This window comes from Cucurbita maxima, unplaced genomic scaffold (assembly GCF_002738345.1).
Source record: "Cucurbita maxima cultivar Rimu unplaced genomic scaffold, Cmax_1.0 Cma_Scf00013, whole genome shotgun sequence".
In the NCBI taxonomy this organism is placed as follows: Eukaryota; Viridiplantae; Streptophyta; class Magnoliopsida; order Cucurbitales; family Cucurbitaceae; genus Cucurbita; species Cucurbita maxima.
The window spans coordinates 2,051,946-2,065,545 of record NW_019272029.1 but is presented as its reverse complement, the minus strand read 5'-3'; the positions used below and the strand labels follow the sequence as shown (position 1 = coordinate 2,065,545).

The following is a 13,600-nucleotide window of genomic DNA, read 5'->3' as shown; positions in this document are numbered from 1 at the left end:
TATGTGCCTCTCTTATTACTTTTTTGTATTTTTTTTTTTTTGTATTTTTTTGTATTTTTTTTTTCTGTGTGTGAACAAATGAGTGGACTAAAATTAAAATTAGTTTATTATATTTAAACTCATTAGTTTATTATTAAAAAAAACATTTTAATAAAACTTTAAGGTATCGTGAGGTGTAAAACATTATCCAGAAAAAGAATATATATATATATATACATTATCCAGAAAAAGAATATATATATATATATATTACTTCTCTGCAACTATAAATTGGTTAGATTCTGTTTGAACTTAGAACCATCTCTAACCTAGGTTGTCTGTAAGTCTTTTAAGCACCTAGCTTCATGACGAGGTTGGACAACTATGTTCATCTTTCCAATGGGAACATCGATGTAAAAGGAGTTCCCTTGCTATCAGAAGTCCCAAGCAACGTCTTTTTCACTCCTTTTTCTTCGGTACGATCCTCCGATGTGCCACTTCCTCTACTCCAACGAGTCCGTGCTCTGTCTCATAAGGGTGGATTTCTTGGTTTTGACCAAACTCAAAGTCAACCTTCTGATAGGTTGATCAATTCTCTTGGAAAGTTCGAGAGTAGAGAGTTTGTAAGCATCTTCCGGTTCAAAACATGGTGGTCAACTATGTGGGTTGGGAGTTCTGGATCGGATATTCAAATGGAAACTCAATGGGTCATTTTGAATGTCCCTGAGATAAGGTCATATGTCGTTATCATACCTATTATAGAAGGGAGTTTCAGATCTGCCCTTCATCCTGGGACTGATGGGCATGTCATGATTTGGGCGGAAAGTGGCTCAACTCATGTGAAAGCATCAAGCTTTGATGCTATAGCTTACATTCATGTGTCTGATAACCCGTACAATTTAATGAAAGAAGCTTATGCTGCTATTAGAGTCCATTTGAATACTTTTAGGCTCTTAGAAGAGAAGAGTGTGCCAGATTTGGTGGATAGATTTGGTTGGTGTACTTGGAATGCATTTTTCTTGAATGTCAATCCCGTGGGAGTTTGGCATGGTGTGAATGATTTTACTGAAGGTGGAGTCTCGTTGAGGTTTCTCATCATTGACGATGGGTGGCAGAGTATCAATGCAGATGGCGAAGACCCACATCGAGATATGAAACACATTGTTTTGGGTGCAAATCAGATGACTGCTAGACTCTACAAATTTGAAGAGTGTGACAAGTTCGGGAAGTACAAAGGTGGGACTATGCTGGGTCCAAATGCTCCACCATTTGATCCCAAGAAACCAAAGTTGTTGATCTCAAAGTCGATCGAGATTGATAATGCTGAGAAAGATAGAGATAATGTCATTCAATCTGGAGTCACTGACATATCTAAGTTTGAAGCTAAAGTTCAGAAATTGAAGCAAGAGTTGATGGATATTTTTGGGAATGATCAAGATGAAGAAGAAAACAACCGTAATGAAAACTGTTGTTACAAAGGCGGGGATGACATGGGAATGAAGGCTTTCACAAGGGATTTGAGGACAAAATTCAAAGGTTTGGATGATATATATGTTTGGCATGCTCTTGCTGGTGCTTGGGGCGGTGTAAGGCCGGGTTCTACCCATCTCAAATCCAAGATAACTCCCCTCAAATCCTCTCCGGGACTTGACGGGACAATGACAGACCTAGCAGTTGTAAAGGTCATTGAAGGTAAGATCGGACTCGTTCATCCTGATCAGGCCTACGATCTATATGATTCAATGCATTCGTACCTTTCTAAAGCTGGGATTACAGGAGTGAAAGTTGATGTTATACATGTAAGTTTCTCCATAACAAAAACTTCGTTTGTTCTTTATTTAACTTAACTAATCTATCAACTTGTTTGTGATACTGTTTGTTCAATGAAGACTCTAGAATACGTCTCAGAGGAATATGGAGGAAGAGTTGATCTTGCAAAGACATATTACAAGGGTCTGACCGATTCTATTATGAAGAACTTCAAAGGGACTAACCTTATCTCCAGCATGCAACAGTGCAACGATTTCTTCTTTCTTGGCACAAAGCAAAACTCCATAGGAAGAGCAAGTACGATTCTCAACTCTGGGTCATTATTGAAGGAAAAGTTAGCCAAAACAAAAAAATGATAAACATTTGCATCAAAACTTGTTAATAACAACAGAAATTCTATCATAAAGTTTGAGTACTAACATATGTTTTCGTGGAGTAGGTGATGATTTTTGGTTTCATGATCCACATGGTGATCCCATGGGTGAGTTTTGGTTACAAGGTGTTCATATGGTCCACTGTGCATACAACAGCATGTGGATGGGGCAGATCATACAGCCTGATTGGGACATGTTTCAATCAGACCATGTATGTGCAAAATTCCATGCAGGATCAAGAGCCGTATGTGGAGGTCCTATATATGTGAGTGATTCCGTGGGTAGCCATGACTTTGATCTCATAAAGAAACTTGTTTATCCTGATGGAACAATTCCTAGATGCAAACATTTTGCCCTCCCCACTAGAGATTGCCTCTTCAAGAATCCTTTATTTGACAACAAAACTGTTCTCAAAATATGGAATCTTAACAAGGTACTTTCTCGTCCATCTTTTAGTAATTAAAACACCAAAGTATTTATTTCATCTTCTTGGTTGAAATTTAATTACAGTATGGAGGTGTAATTGGAGCTTTCAACTGCCAAGGAGCTGGTTGGGATCGTAAAGAACGAAGAATTAAGGGACATCCAGAATGCTACAAGCCAATGTCCACAACAGTACATGTAAACGATGTGGAATGGGACCAAAAACCAGAAACTGCCCCAATGGGGAATTTCGTCGAATATGTTGTGTACTTGAACCAAGCTAAGCAAATTCTCTACACGACTCCAAATTCTGAACCGCTAGAACTGACCCTTCAACCATCTACATTTGAGCTCTTCAATTTCATACCGCTCGAAAAGTTAGGTTCCAACATCAAATTTGCTCCCATTGGATTGACGAACATGTTCAACAGTTCTGGAACCATTCAACATTTAAAATATAACGAAAACGATGTGGAACTAAAAGTGAAAGGAGGAGGAAATTTCTTGGCTTACTCGAGTGGGTCGCCAAAGAAGTGTGTTTCGAACGGAATGGAAGTTGCATTTGAATGGGATTATGATGGAAAGTTGAGTTTTGATCTTTGTTGGATTGAAGAAGCAGGTGGAGTTTCAAATTTGGATATTTTGTTTTGAGAAATTGTCATCTTAGTGAAGTGTGGTGTTGAATGTCATGTGGATAGCCATTTCAATGAAATAAATGTTTCTATCATTATTGTATTTTTTTTTTTTTTTATCATTATTTTTCTTTTAAAATGCTATAGTTTCAATAATATCCTTATATCGTTACGGCTATAACATATTTGAAAAATATCCATAAAATTTTAAATATAACGTTAAACACTATGAACACGAAGAAAAAAAAATACAATAATGATAAAAAGCCTTTATTTAATTGAAATAACTCTGGTGAGCACACATAACATTTAACACAACACAAGAAAATGCATACAAATTTAAGTTCGGTAGTAAAAATTCTCAAAAGAAAATGTCCAAATTTGAAACTCCACCAACTTCTTCAATCCATGGAAGCTCAAAACTCAGCTCTCCATCTGAATTCCATTCAAATTCGACTTCCATTCCGTTTGAAAGGCACTTCTTCGGCGACCCACTTGAGTAAGCTAAGAAATTTCCTACTCCTTTCACTTTTAATTCCACACTCTTTTCGTTATACTTTAGATGTTGAATAGTTCCAGAACTGTTGAACATGTTGGTCAGACCAATGGGAGCGAATTTGATGTTGGAACCTAGCTTTCTTAGGGGTATAAAATTAAAGAGCTCGAATGTAGATGGTGGAAGGGTCAATTCTAGTGGTTCAGATTTTTGAGTCGTGTGGAAAATTTGCTTGGCTTGGTTCAAGTACACAACATATTCGACAAAATTTCCCATTGGAGCTGCTTCTGGTTTTTGGTCCCATTCCACATCGTTGACATGTACTGTTGTAGACATTGGCTTGTAGCATTCTGGACGCCCCCTGATTCTTTTCTCTTTAGGATCCCATCCGGCTCCTTGGCAGTTGAAAGCCCCAATTACGCCTCCATACTGCAGTTAAATTCCAACCAAGAAGATGAAATAAATGTCTATGTTTGGAAAAGATATACCTGCTTGAGCGTTTTAACTAGTAAAAGATGGAACTCGAAAGTACCTTGTTAAGATTCCATATCTTGAGAACAGTTTTGTTGTCAAATAATGGATTCTTGAAGAGACAATCTCTAGTGGGGAGGGCAAAATATTGACATCTTGGAATAGTTCCATCGGGATACACAAGTTGCTTCAAGAGATCAAAATCATGGCAGCCCACTGAGTCACTCACATATATAGGACCTCCGCAAATGGCTCTTGATCCTGCATGGAATTTGGCACATAGATGGTCTGATTGGAACATGTCCCAATCAGGTTGTATGATCTGCCCCATCCACATGCTGTTGTATGCACAATGAATCATATGAACACCTTGTAACCAATACACACCCATGGGATCACCAAGTGGATCTTGGAACCAAAAATCATCACCTATTCAACAAAAATTTGTTGGAGTGAATTTTCGACGGACCCTTATGTAACATTCCAATGACCGAACAACCGAGAAATGTAAAATTTTGAAATTCTCACCAACTCTTCCTATGGAGTTTTGCTTTGTACCAAGATAGAAGAAATCATTGCATTGTTGCATACTAGAGAAAAGTCCCGTCCCTTTGAAGTTCTTAACAAGAGAGTTGGTGAGACCCTTATAATATGCCTTTGCAAGATCAACTCTTCCTCCATATTCCTCCGAAACATATTCTAGAGTCTGAATTGAACAAACAGTACGTCAAAAGAGTATATTAGTTAGTCATGACACTACGTTGAAAAAATTAAAATAAAGATTTTGTTTTAGAGATACTTACATGTATCACATCAACTTTCACACCTGTAATTCCAACTTTAGAAAGATAGGAATGCATGGAATCAAAGAAATTGTCAGCTTGGTCGGGATGAACGAGTCCGATGCTACCTTCAATGATCTTTACGACAGCAAGATCCTCCATCGTGCCATCGAGGCCAGGAGAAAGCTTGCAGGGAATTATCTTGGAATTCAAATGTGTAGAGCCAGGCCTTACACCACCCCAAGCACCAGCAAGAGCATGCCAAACAAATACATCGTCTAAACCTTTGAATTTTGTTTTCAAGTCCTTTGTGAAAGCCTTTAATCCAGAGTCATCATCCTGGTTGGAAGAACTAGTTTCTTCTTCTTGGTTCCCAAAAATATCGTTGAGCTCTGCTTTAAGCTTCTGAATTTTGGTTTCAAATTCAGACACATCAGTAACTCCAGATTCAATGGCCTTGTCTCTATCTTGCTCGACACGATCAATCTCGATTGACTTTGCGATCAATAACTTTGGCTTCTTTGGATCAAACGATGGAGCTTTCGGACCCAATAAAGACCCACCTTTGTACTTTCTAAACCTTTCACACTCTTCAAATCTATAGAGTCGGGAAGTCATTTGAGTCCCACCCAGAACAAGGTTTTTTGCATCGCGAGACGGGTCTTCGCCATCCTTGTTGATGCTTTGCCACCCATCGTCAATGATGAGAAACCTTGGCGAGATGCTGCCTTCAACAAAATCATTTACACCATTCCAAATTCCAACAGGGTCAACTGTTAAGTAAAAAGCATCCCAGGTGCACCAACCGAATTTGTCCACCAGATGTGTGACAGGCTTCTCTTCCAAGAGTCTAAAAGTATTTAAATGGACTCTAGTGGCAGCATAAGCCTCTTTCATCAACTTGTAAGGATTATCAGACACATGAACGTAGGCTATAGCATCAAAACTCGATGCTTTCACATGAGTTGAGCCACTTTCAGCACAAATCAAAACTTGTCCATCAGTTCCAGGATGAAGGGCAGATCTGAAACTGCCTTCGATAATGGGAATGATAACGACATATGAGTTTATCTCAGGGACATTTAAGATGACCCATTGAGTTTCCATTTGTAAATCAGAACCAGAATTCCCAACCCACATGGTCGACCACCATGTTTTGAACCGGAAGACACTCAAAAACTCCCTACCCTTGAATTTCCCCAAGGAATTGGTCAGCCTATCAGAAGGGTGCGATTGATGAAAGCCAAGAAATCCGCCCTTATGGGACAGAGTATGCACTCGTTGGAGCAGAGGAAGTGGGGCATCGGAGGATTGGCATAGGGAAGAGAAGGGGCTGAAAAACACATTGGTTGGGACATCCGACAGCAATGGAACGCCTTTGACATTGAGCTTCCCATCTGAAACATCAATAAGGTTCTCCAAGCTGTCGGATTTCAGAACAGAGGAGTTTAAGGTGGCTGTGTCATTTGGAGGTGCCATGGGAGATGCTTAACAGAGAGCTTGGAATGAGAAGAAGGATTGTATAGAGAATGCATGGAAAGCATGGAAAGGATTTATAGGGAGGAGTGAAGAAGGCGAATGATAATACAAAACTAAAAGGGTTGGAAGATTTGGAAGAAGAGTGATGGATGCCACCTGCAGGAATGTAATTAAATTAGACAAGGAGTTAGTTTAGTTAGTTATGTTCGTCGGTAGAAGTTGATATTGGACCCATAAATCTTGTTAAGATCGTTTATTTATAATTATAATTCTCTGATACCAAATGATGAAGTGGTCGGTTTGTGTTTGGAAATACGATGGAGAGGCAACTCCTCGGTTGTCAAGAGGGCCAAAGAGGCATTGGCTTCAATATTCAAAGCAATGAGTGATCTATTGATTGATACTTCGGCTTTGTTTTCTTCCTCAAAATGTATGCAAGAATTTCTCTTTAATTAGCATCTCCTTTCTATATTCACTTGCTTTTGTTTTATTCTATCTCTTTCACTTTTTAAGTTTCTTCCAGAATTTGGAAACCTATACACAAATTCTTATTCTTAACCATTCTAATGGTGAGGATTCTAAATCCCGAACCACATAGATCGATTGAAGTATTTTGAGATAAACTTTTAGAGATGGTATTTTATGAAGGGGATAAACTATATTGGTCTATCTTGTCATAGAAGAATTTTGATAGAGATGTTTTGATGAAAGAGATTCGAGATATACGCTGAAGACTCGTGGAAGTATAATAATGACGGGAAAGGATTTTATCGATTGAGTACAATACCCTCTATAATAGAACAATAGTTGTGGTGATGCCTCTAAGGGATCAAAGCATGTCGTTTAGAGACGTCCTTGTCTGAGTCACTATGGTGCATCTTAAATCTTAGATAGTATGTTGTTCGAAGTAATGATTCGATGGTGAATGGATATGATAAGCATATGGGCAAAACTTATCCTCGAAAGAAAAAGATACCAAATATATTTTTCGAGTAAGATCGAAGATAAGAGAGGCATTGTTCTAATGTTTAGTAAACCTTTCTCTGAGCCAAATTTTCTCATAACTCTGATGTGTGAGATAATATTATACAAATTCTGCTACAAGGAAACCATTTGCAGTTCGGAAATTAAATCCACATTTTCACTATCTGGGTGAGTTCTATCATCATGAAGAACAAGCAATTTTAAGGTACCTGACTCTTTCAACCAGGCAGCCACCACAGAGCCTGTTGATACATACCTACCTATATTACATTTAGCAACCCAAAATGGCGCCCCCATGCTAGCTAGAAGTGCCTTGATTGCCCGTCTCAGAGCTCCGTCCCCGACAACTTTGCTGTGTTTTCCCCATCCAGTCAGAATGCTGGCACGATGACTAAAACGTAAGAAATTTGCTCGAAAAGAACGATATTTATTGAGAACGAATGAAAGAATACTAGAGAGAAAAACAAAAAAGACTACACAAACAAAGGGAAACCAGATCTAGAAAGAGGCATTGATACAGAACCAGGTCCCAAACCTCCTCTGAAGGACTTTACCAATCTACTATTTATCTCTAACCAAAGATCCTAAGACGACGCAAAGAATGTTGCCCGCCAAAGAAACGCCCCTCTATCACATAAGGGGGTGCTATCACCCCCTCTATCATAGCCTTGTACGACTTGTCGTAAGCCATCTGAATATCAAAATCGTGAGATCCTACATCGGTTGGAGAGGAGAACGAGAACGAAGCATCTTTTATAAGGGTGTGGAAATCTCTCCCTAGCATACACGTTTTAAAAACATTGTGGGAAAGCCCAAAGAGGACAATATCATATAGCAGTGGGCTTGAGCCGTTACAAAAAGACTCTAGGAATCTGTCCCAAATCGCTATAGGAAATTGGACGTGTTATTGTTTTGCTTTTTTTCGTTTTAATTTTATGCTCCTTGAAATACAGTCCTACTTCCCTTCATGCCAATTGGCCACTCGTTGACATGCCATCGAAGCGAAGATACCACATTACGCCTTGGTGAATAAAACAAGCCTTTAGTCATTTAATAAAGGTATAAACAGCATTAGGTACAAACAAGTCCATGAAGACACAAGTCAATACCCGAGTAACGAAGAAAGCTAACACAATTAATTAATAATAACTAAGAGATCGAACGAACGACTAAAAGTAATATGAAAAGTAGCGATATCTAATAACATGCATAACGAATTATTAGTAAGAGCGAATGAGGGAATGAACGTACCTTAATAATTTTGGCAACTGATGACCATTAAACACAACAGAATGAATACCCAGCAACCAAGCATGAACCATGGCACGAGCAGCTCCAGAAGACATGAGGTGCAAATCTAAGCAAGAATCGGACCATAAAGTTTCCCATACGTTGCGTCTTTTTCCTTCAAGTACGACCAATTGTGCCCCTCGTTTCTATAGAGAAGATAAAATTTTCAAATATCAAAACCAGTATTAGTATATCAAAGAAGTGGGATATGAGAATGGGAGTGAACAGCTTGAAATTTCCTAGACATCACCTGACCAAAATGCCACAGCATGTCTGTCAAAGCATTGTAGAAAGCAGATGCAGTGGAAGAGTCCATCCGCTTCACTTCATCAAACAGATACTGTGCTTGGATCCACACATTTTCACTAAAGCCCATCAGGAGTCCATGAGCTACACCATAGACTTGATTATCAAATAACCGAAGCTCTTCCAATAACATTGAAGCATCTTCAATTGATTTGCAGCGGCTGCACCCAAAACTCAAATTCCACAATTAGGATCAAAATTCACCTTGAGATTGTAGTGAATAATAAGGAATAAGACCAAAGCAAGCAACCACAAAGACTAACAAAAGAGGCTTTGAAATGAGAGAGTTATACAAAGAGGCTTTGAAGTGCAAAACGATACCAGGTAGAAAGATTGTTGACGTGAGGCTCTGGCTCGATGGCCCTTGTTCAAGAGAAGGGTTATAAAAAAATGAGACAAAAGGAGGTCACCAACTATTGCCCAATGTGATTTGTGGTATATTTGACTTGCGAATGAGATAAAATACGACAGAGGATTATTTATACTAAATATTTGACTCGTAGGGCAACCTTGTCAAGGCCATCTAAATATACCAGAACGATATACAAAATTAAATGCACGTCACGTTCTAAGAGATAATTATAACGGACAATAGAAGAAAAGGACTATATGCACGGATAGTCTTCCCTAAATCTCCAATCTTCATAGAACTTGTTTATGTGGAAAATTTTCATCTTGCATCCTAATAACAGGTCAAAATGCTAGTTTTATAAGTTCGCGGCGGCTATTGATTAAAAAAAGCATGGCTAAAATAACTTGATTTGGTAGAAAATAAGTAAAGATAGCAAAATGTTGAGGGAAAATGCTGGTCAAAGACTTTTACCTGCATGCATTTAGAATTGCTGAAAAGGTTACAACATTTGGCTTTATTTGCAGCTCATGCATCTTCTTGAAGACATTCAAGATGGACCCGATCTCCTCCTTCCCTAGTCTTTCTTTCTTTGCAGGCCCTTCTTTCTCAGAAACAAGCTGCTGATAAAATTTGAAGGCATGGTCATCATCCCAGTTCTCCGTCTCCCTCTCATCCACACCCTCGATCAACATGAACGATGGGGATTCACTTTGCCTGTCACTAGATGCACCAACTAGAGATTCGGCTGTTGTAGAACGACCAAAGGCATCAATTATGGAATTGTAAGTGACAACATTAGGCCTAATCCCCTCTTTTATCATCTCGTCAAGCAACGATACAGCAGAATCCACTAAACCGTTTTTACATAAAGCATTGATGAGTTCACTATAGAGAACTACATCAGCCTTCAGTCCAGCCCGTTTGAACTCACGAAAGACCTCCATTGCCTCCTCATATAGACTACCTTTAGAGTATACATCAATTAAGGTAGAATACGTCAACAAATTCGGATATACACGGTCTCTTTTCATCTCCTTAAATACTCTGGTAACTTCAGTAAACTTCCCCTGTTTTCCATATCCATCTAGAAGGGCATTGTAAGTAACAACATCCTTTTTAACTCCAGAGCTCCCCATCTCTCTGCAAACATTCAGAGCATCTTCAAACCTTCCAAGCTTGGCATAGATCGAAACCAATGTATTGTACGAAACCCTATCTAAACCAATGCCCAGAAGCTTCATTTCATTGTATAAGTTTAGTGCATCTTCTAATCTACCAGCCTTAGCATACCCATCAGCCATTGTACTGTAAGTAACCACATTAGGCGATATTTTCTTCGAAGGCATCTCTAACATAATCTCATGAGCCAAATCCATCTGCCCACCTTTGCAAACTGCATCTAAAAGTGTATTATAAGTAAATATATCCTGATCAATCCCTCTATCTGTCATCTCACTAAACAAGCTCCGAGCGGCCTCCCACAACCCTCCTCGACTACACACAGCAAGAAATGAGTTATAGGTAATTCTATCAGGTTGGACCCCATTCCTCAACATTTCTTCAAAAATCTCCACCACTCTCCCAAACTCAACTACTCCTTTTCCACATGCATCAATCACTGCATTATAAGTAACCAAATTTGGCTTCAATCCTGAATCTTTCATGGACTCAAACACCTTAATAGCCTGGTCGAAGTAACCACTCTTTCCATAAGCACTTATCAAAGCTGAGAATGCGAAAACAGTGTTCCCATACCCTTCACTCAATGCTGTCTCGAAAACCCCTTTAGCAAGTTCCACTTTACCAAGCCTACCAAGCGTACTGATCATCGCACTAGCCAATTTACCTCGCTCATTCTTCCTTCCCTCTCTAACAAGAGCAAAATCAAAGCATCGAATTGCTTTCCAACATTCACCTCTATTCCCAAGTTCCCGAAGCAGAAACGTATAATCTTCCGACCCACAAAGCTTAGACTCGAAGTTGAGCAAAATATTATCCAAACTGGCGTCATTCTTGCCGAACTGAAGGGCCTGGTGCAGCACCTCCTCAGCAATCGCAGTGTGACGAGTAGCCATGGAGGATTTAGGGCGTCCAACGTGAAACTTAGAGACGAATCGAGTTGAACGGCGGCCGGAAAAGTTGGAAGCGAGCTCGGATTTCGAGGTGGAGAGAGACCGGAGAGAGGGGAAATTAGGGCTTTGGGAAAGCGGAGTAGAAGTAGAAGTAGAAGTAGAGGCGGATTTAGCCGCACTGTGATTCGGAGTTGGGGGCAATGGTTTGACAAGAGAAACCGCGTGGGTCGTCGTCCCAGACCCATTCTGTCGCCGATGGTTTTTTAGGTTATTATGTGGGTATTGATGAGTTTGGTAGGGCTTGGCCGTGGTGATTGAACAGTGCGGTGGAGTGGAAGCCATTGCAACACCTCAAACGAAAGAGAAACAAGAAAACAAAGCAACGCCAGAGAGAGAGAAAGAGAGAGAAACACTTACTTACAGTGATTGAAGGGCATAAACATTCATGAAGGCCATGGCGGCCATTGATGGCGGACTACCCAGATGAAATTCTGGATATGGGTAAGAATCTAGAGAGAGAAAGAGAGTAATTAGGTGAAGGAGATAAGAAAGATGGATGAAGTGTAGAAGAAGGTGGGATGGGAAGTATTGAAATACCCACCCCCATGCCTCATCAGCCATTGCCTTCCGCTTCCAGAGACGATCAGAGATTGCGCCTTTGGATTCTTTCTGGGCCCCTTTTTGTTACATCCATGGCACTGTGCCAACCTTGTCCCACACGGACTCTCAAAATGTTGACTCCTTTTTCTTATCGCCACCATTATTTTGATTTCAAGCTTTTTTAACTCTTATTTTAGTGCATTAAAAAGATAAAAATGTCAAATAACTATTTTAATTTTTTAATTAGTATGATGCTCAAAGTCTTTGTTTATAAACCGTGATCATTCTTTAAATTAGCCGATGTGGGACAACAAACCTTTGATCATTCTTTAAATTAGTCCTGTGGGACAACAAACCCTTGATCATTCCTTAAATTAGTCGATGTGGGACAACAAACCCTTGATCATTCCTTAAATTAGTCGATGTGGGACAACAAACCCTTGATCATTCCTTAAATTAGTCGATGTGGGACAACAAACCCTTGATCTTTCCTTAAATTAGCCAATGTGGGACAACAAACCCTTGATCATTCCTTAAATTAGCCGATGTGGGACTTTCATCATCCAACACCTCCTCTCGAACAAAATACGCCTCCCCTTAATTGATGCTAGACTTCTTTGGAATCGAACAAAATACGCCTCCCCTTAATTGATGCTAGACTTCTTTGGAATCTTAGTCATTTTTTACTGCCTTCGAGGAGGCTCGACTTTTTTCTTTTGGAGACACAACTAAGTTTAGGGCATGGCTCTCGAGATTAGTGTATATGATTTAGTTCTAACATAATAGGTCTAATTTACTTTTTATTATTTATTTAAAATTAGTTACAAAAAAAAAATTATATCAAAATTTAAAATTGGTGAGAAGTTATAACAAAGGACCATTAAAATAGGGATATTAAAATAGGGATATCAATCACGACAAATAAAAGAGGGATGTTAATCGTGTTAAGGATAATAAATAAATAGGACTTTATATTATATTTACACTAAAAAATGAATATAAGAATCAAATGAAATGAATTAGGGTAGAGTGAGAAGGATGAATTGTTTGTGTCGTTTGGAAGATGATATCAACTAATTCAAATTTTAAAATTTTATGGTGGTAACTTATTATTCCATTATTATTTAATTATTTTATTTGGGTTTTTTTTTTTTATAAAACATTCCTCGAAAATAATTCAGAGATTATAGTGTAAAAGTAATTAAAAAAATGATGAAATGATAAATTATAAAAAGACAAATCATTAGGTCAACCAAATTACACTTAACAATCATTTTTAAGGAACAAAAGTTCAGAACCATTTACTGGTTTTTATTTTAAAATTTTAAAAACAACTAAAATTTATTAAAACAAAATTTTTCTCCAAAAAAAATCCTATCATATATATGTAATTACCTAATTTTTTTCAAAACAGAGTGAAAAAAATGAAAAAAAATAGAATAAAAATGAAATCCACCGACCTATAAGAATTGAAGCATTAATGGTTTTCTAATAGAAGGTTAAAATTCATTCGCTCGTAAAAATATTCAGAATAATTGATACAATTATAAATTTAAAATACTCTCGAAGTATCAATTATAAGTTTCAATT

General features: G+C 38.4%; 3 protein-coding genes across 3 annotated transcripts; 1 reads left to right on the top strand and 2 right to left on the bottom strand.

The window, feature by feature from the left end:
* The first annotated feature begins 309 nt into the window (after positions 1 to 309).
* On the top strand, positions 310 to 3,273 carry LOC111487982 (stachyose synthase-like). The gene is made up of 4 exons (XM_023135512.1): positions 310 to 1,778; positions 1,869 to 2,046; positions 2,189 to 2,556; positions 2,634 to 3,273. Exons 1-4 carry the CDS (start codon positions 345 to 347, stop codon positions 3,195 to 3,197), a joined length of 2,544 nt encoding a protein of 847 aa, XP_022991280.1. The 5' UTR covers positions 310 to 344; the 3' UTR covers positions 3,198 to 3,273.
* A 159-nt stretch (positions 3,274 to 3,432) lies between these two features.
* On the bottom strand, positions 3,433 to 6,406 carry LOC111487981 (stachyose synthase-like). The gene is made up of 4 exons (XM_023135511.1): positions 4,949 to 6,406; positions 4,674 to 4,851; positions 4,207 to 4,574; positions 3,433 to 4,103 (listed from the first exon to the last, which is right to left on the bottom strand). Exons 1-4 carry the CDS (start codon positions 6,404 to 6,406, stop codon positions 3,540 to 3,542), a joined length of 2,568 nt encoding a protein of 855 aa, XP_022991279.1. The 3' UTR covers positions 3,433 to 3,539.
* A 959-nt stretch (positions 6,407 to 7,365) lies between these two features.
* LOC111487979 (pentatricopeptide repeat-containing protein At2g31400, chloroplastic-like) lies at positions 7,366 to 12,116 on the bottom strand. Its single transcript, XM_023135509.1, has 5 exons — positions 12,012 to 12,116; positions 9,810 to 11,919; positions 8,931 to 9,147; positions 8,642 to 8,826; positions 7,366 to 7,769 (listed from the first exon to the last, which is right to left on the bottom strand). Exons 2-5 carry the CDS (start codon positions 11,750 to 11,752, stop codon positions 7,505 to 7,507), a joined length of 2,610 nt encoding a protein of 869 aa, XP_022991277.1. The 5' UTR covers positions 11,753 to 11,919; positions 12,012 to 12,116; the 3' UTR covers positions 7,366 to 7,504.
* Positions 12,117 to 13,600: the final 1,484 nt, after the last annotated feature.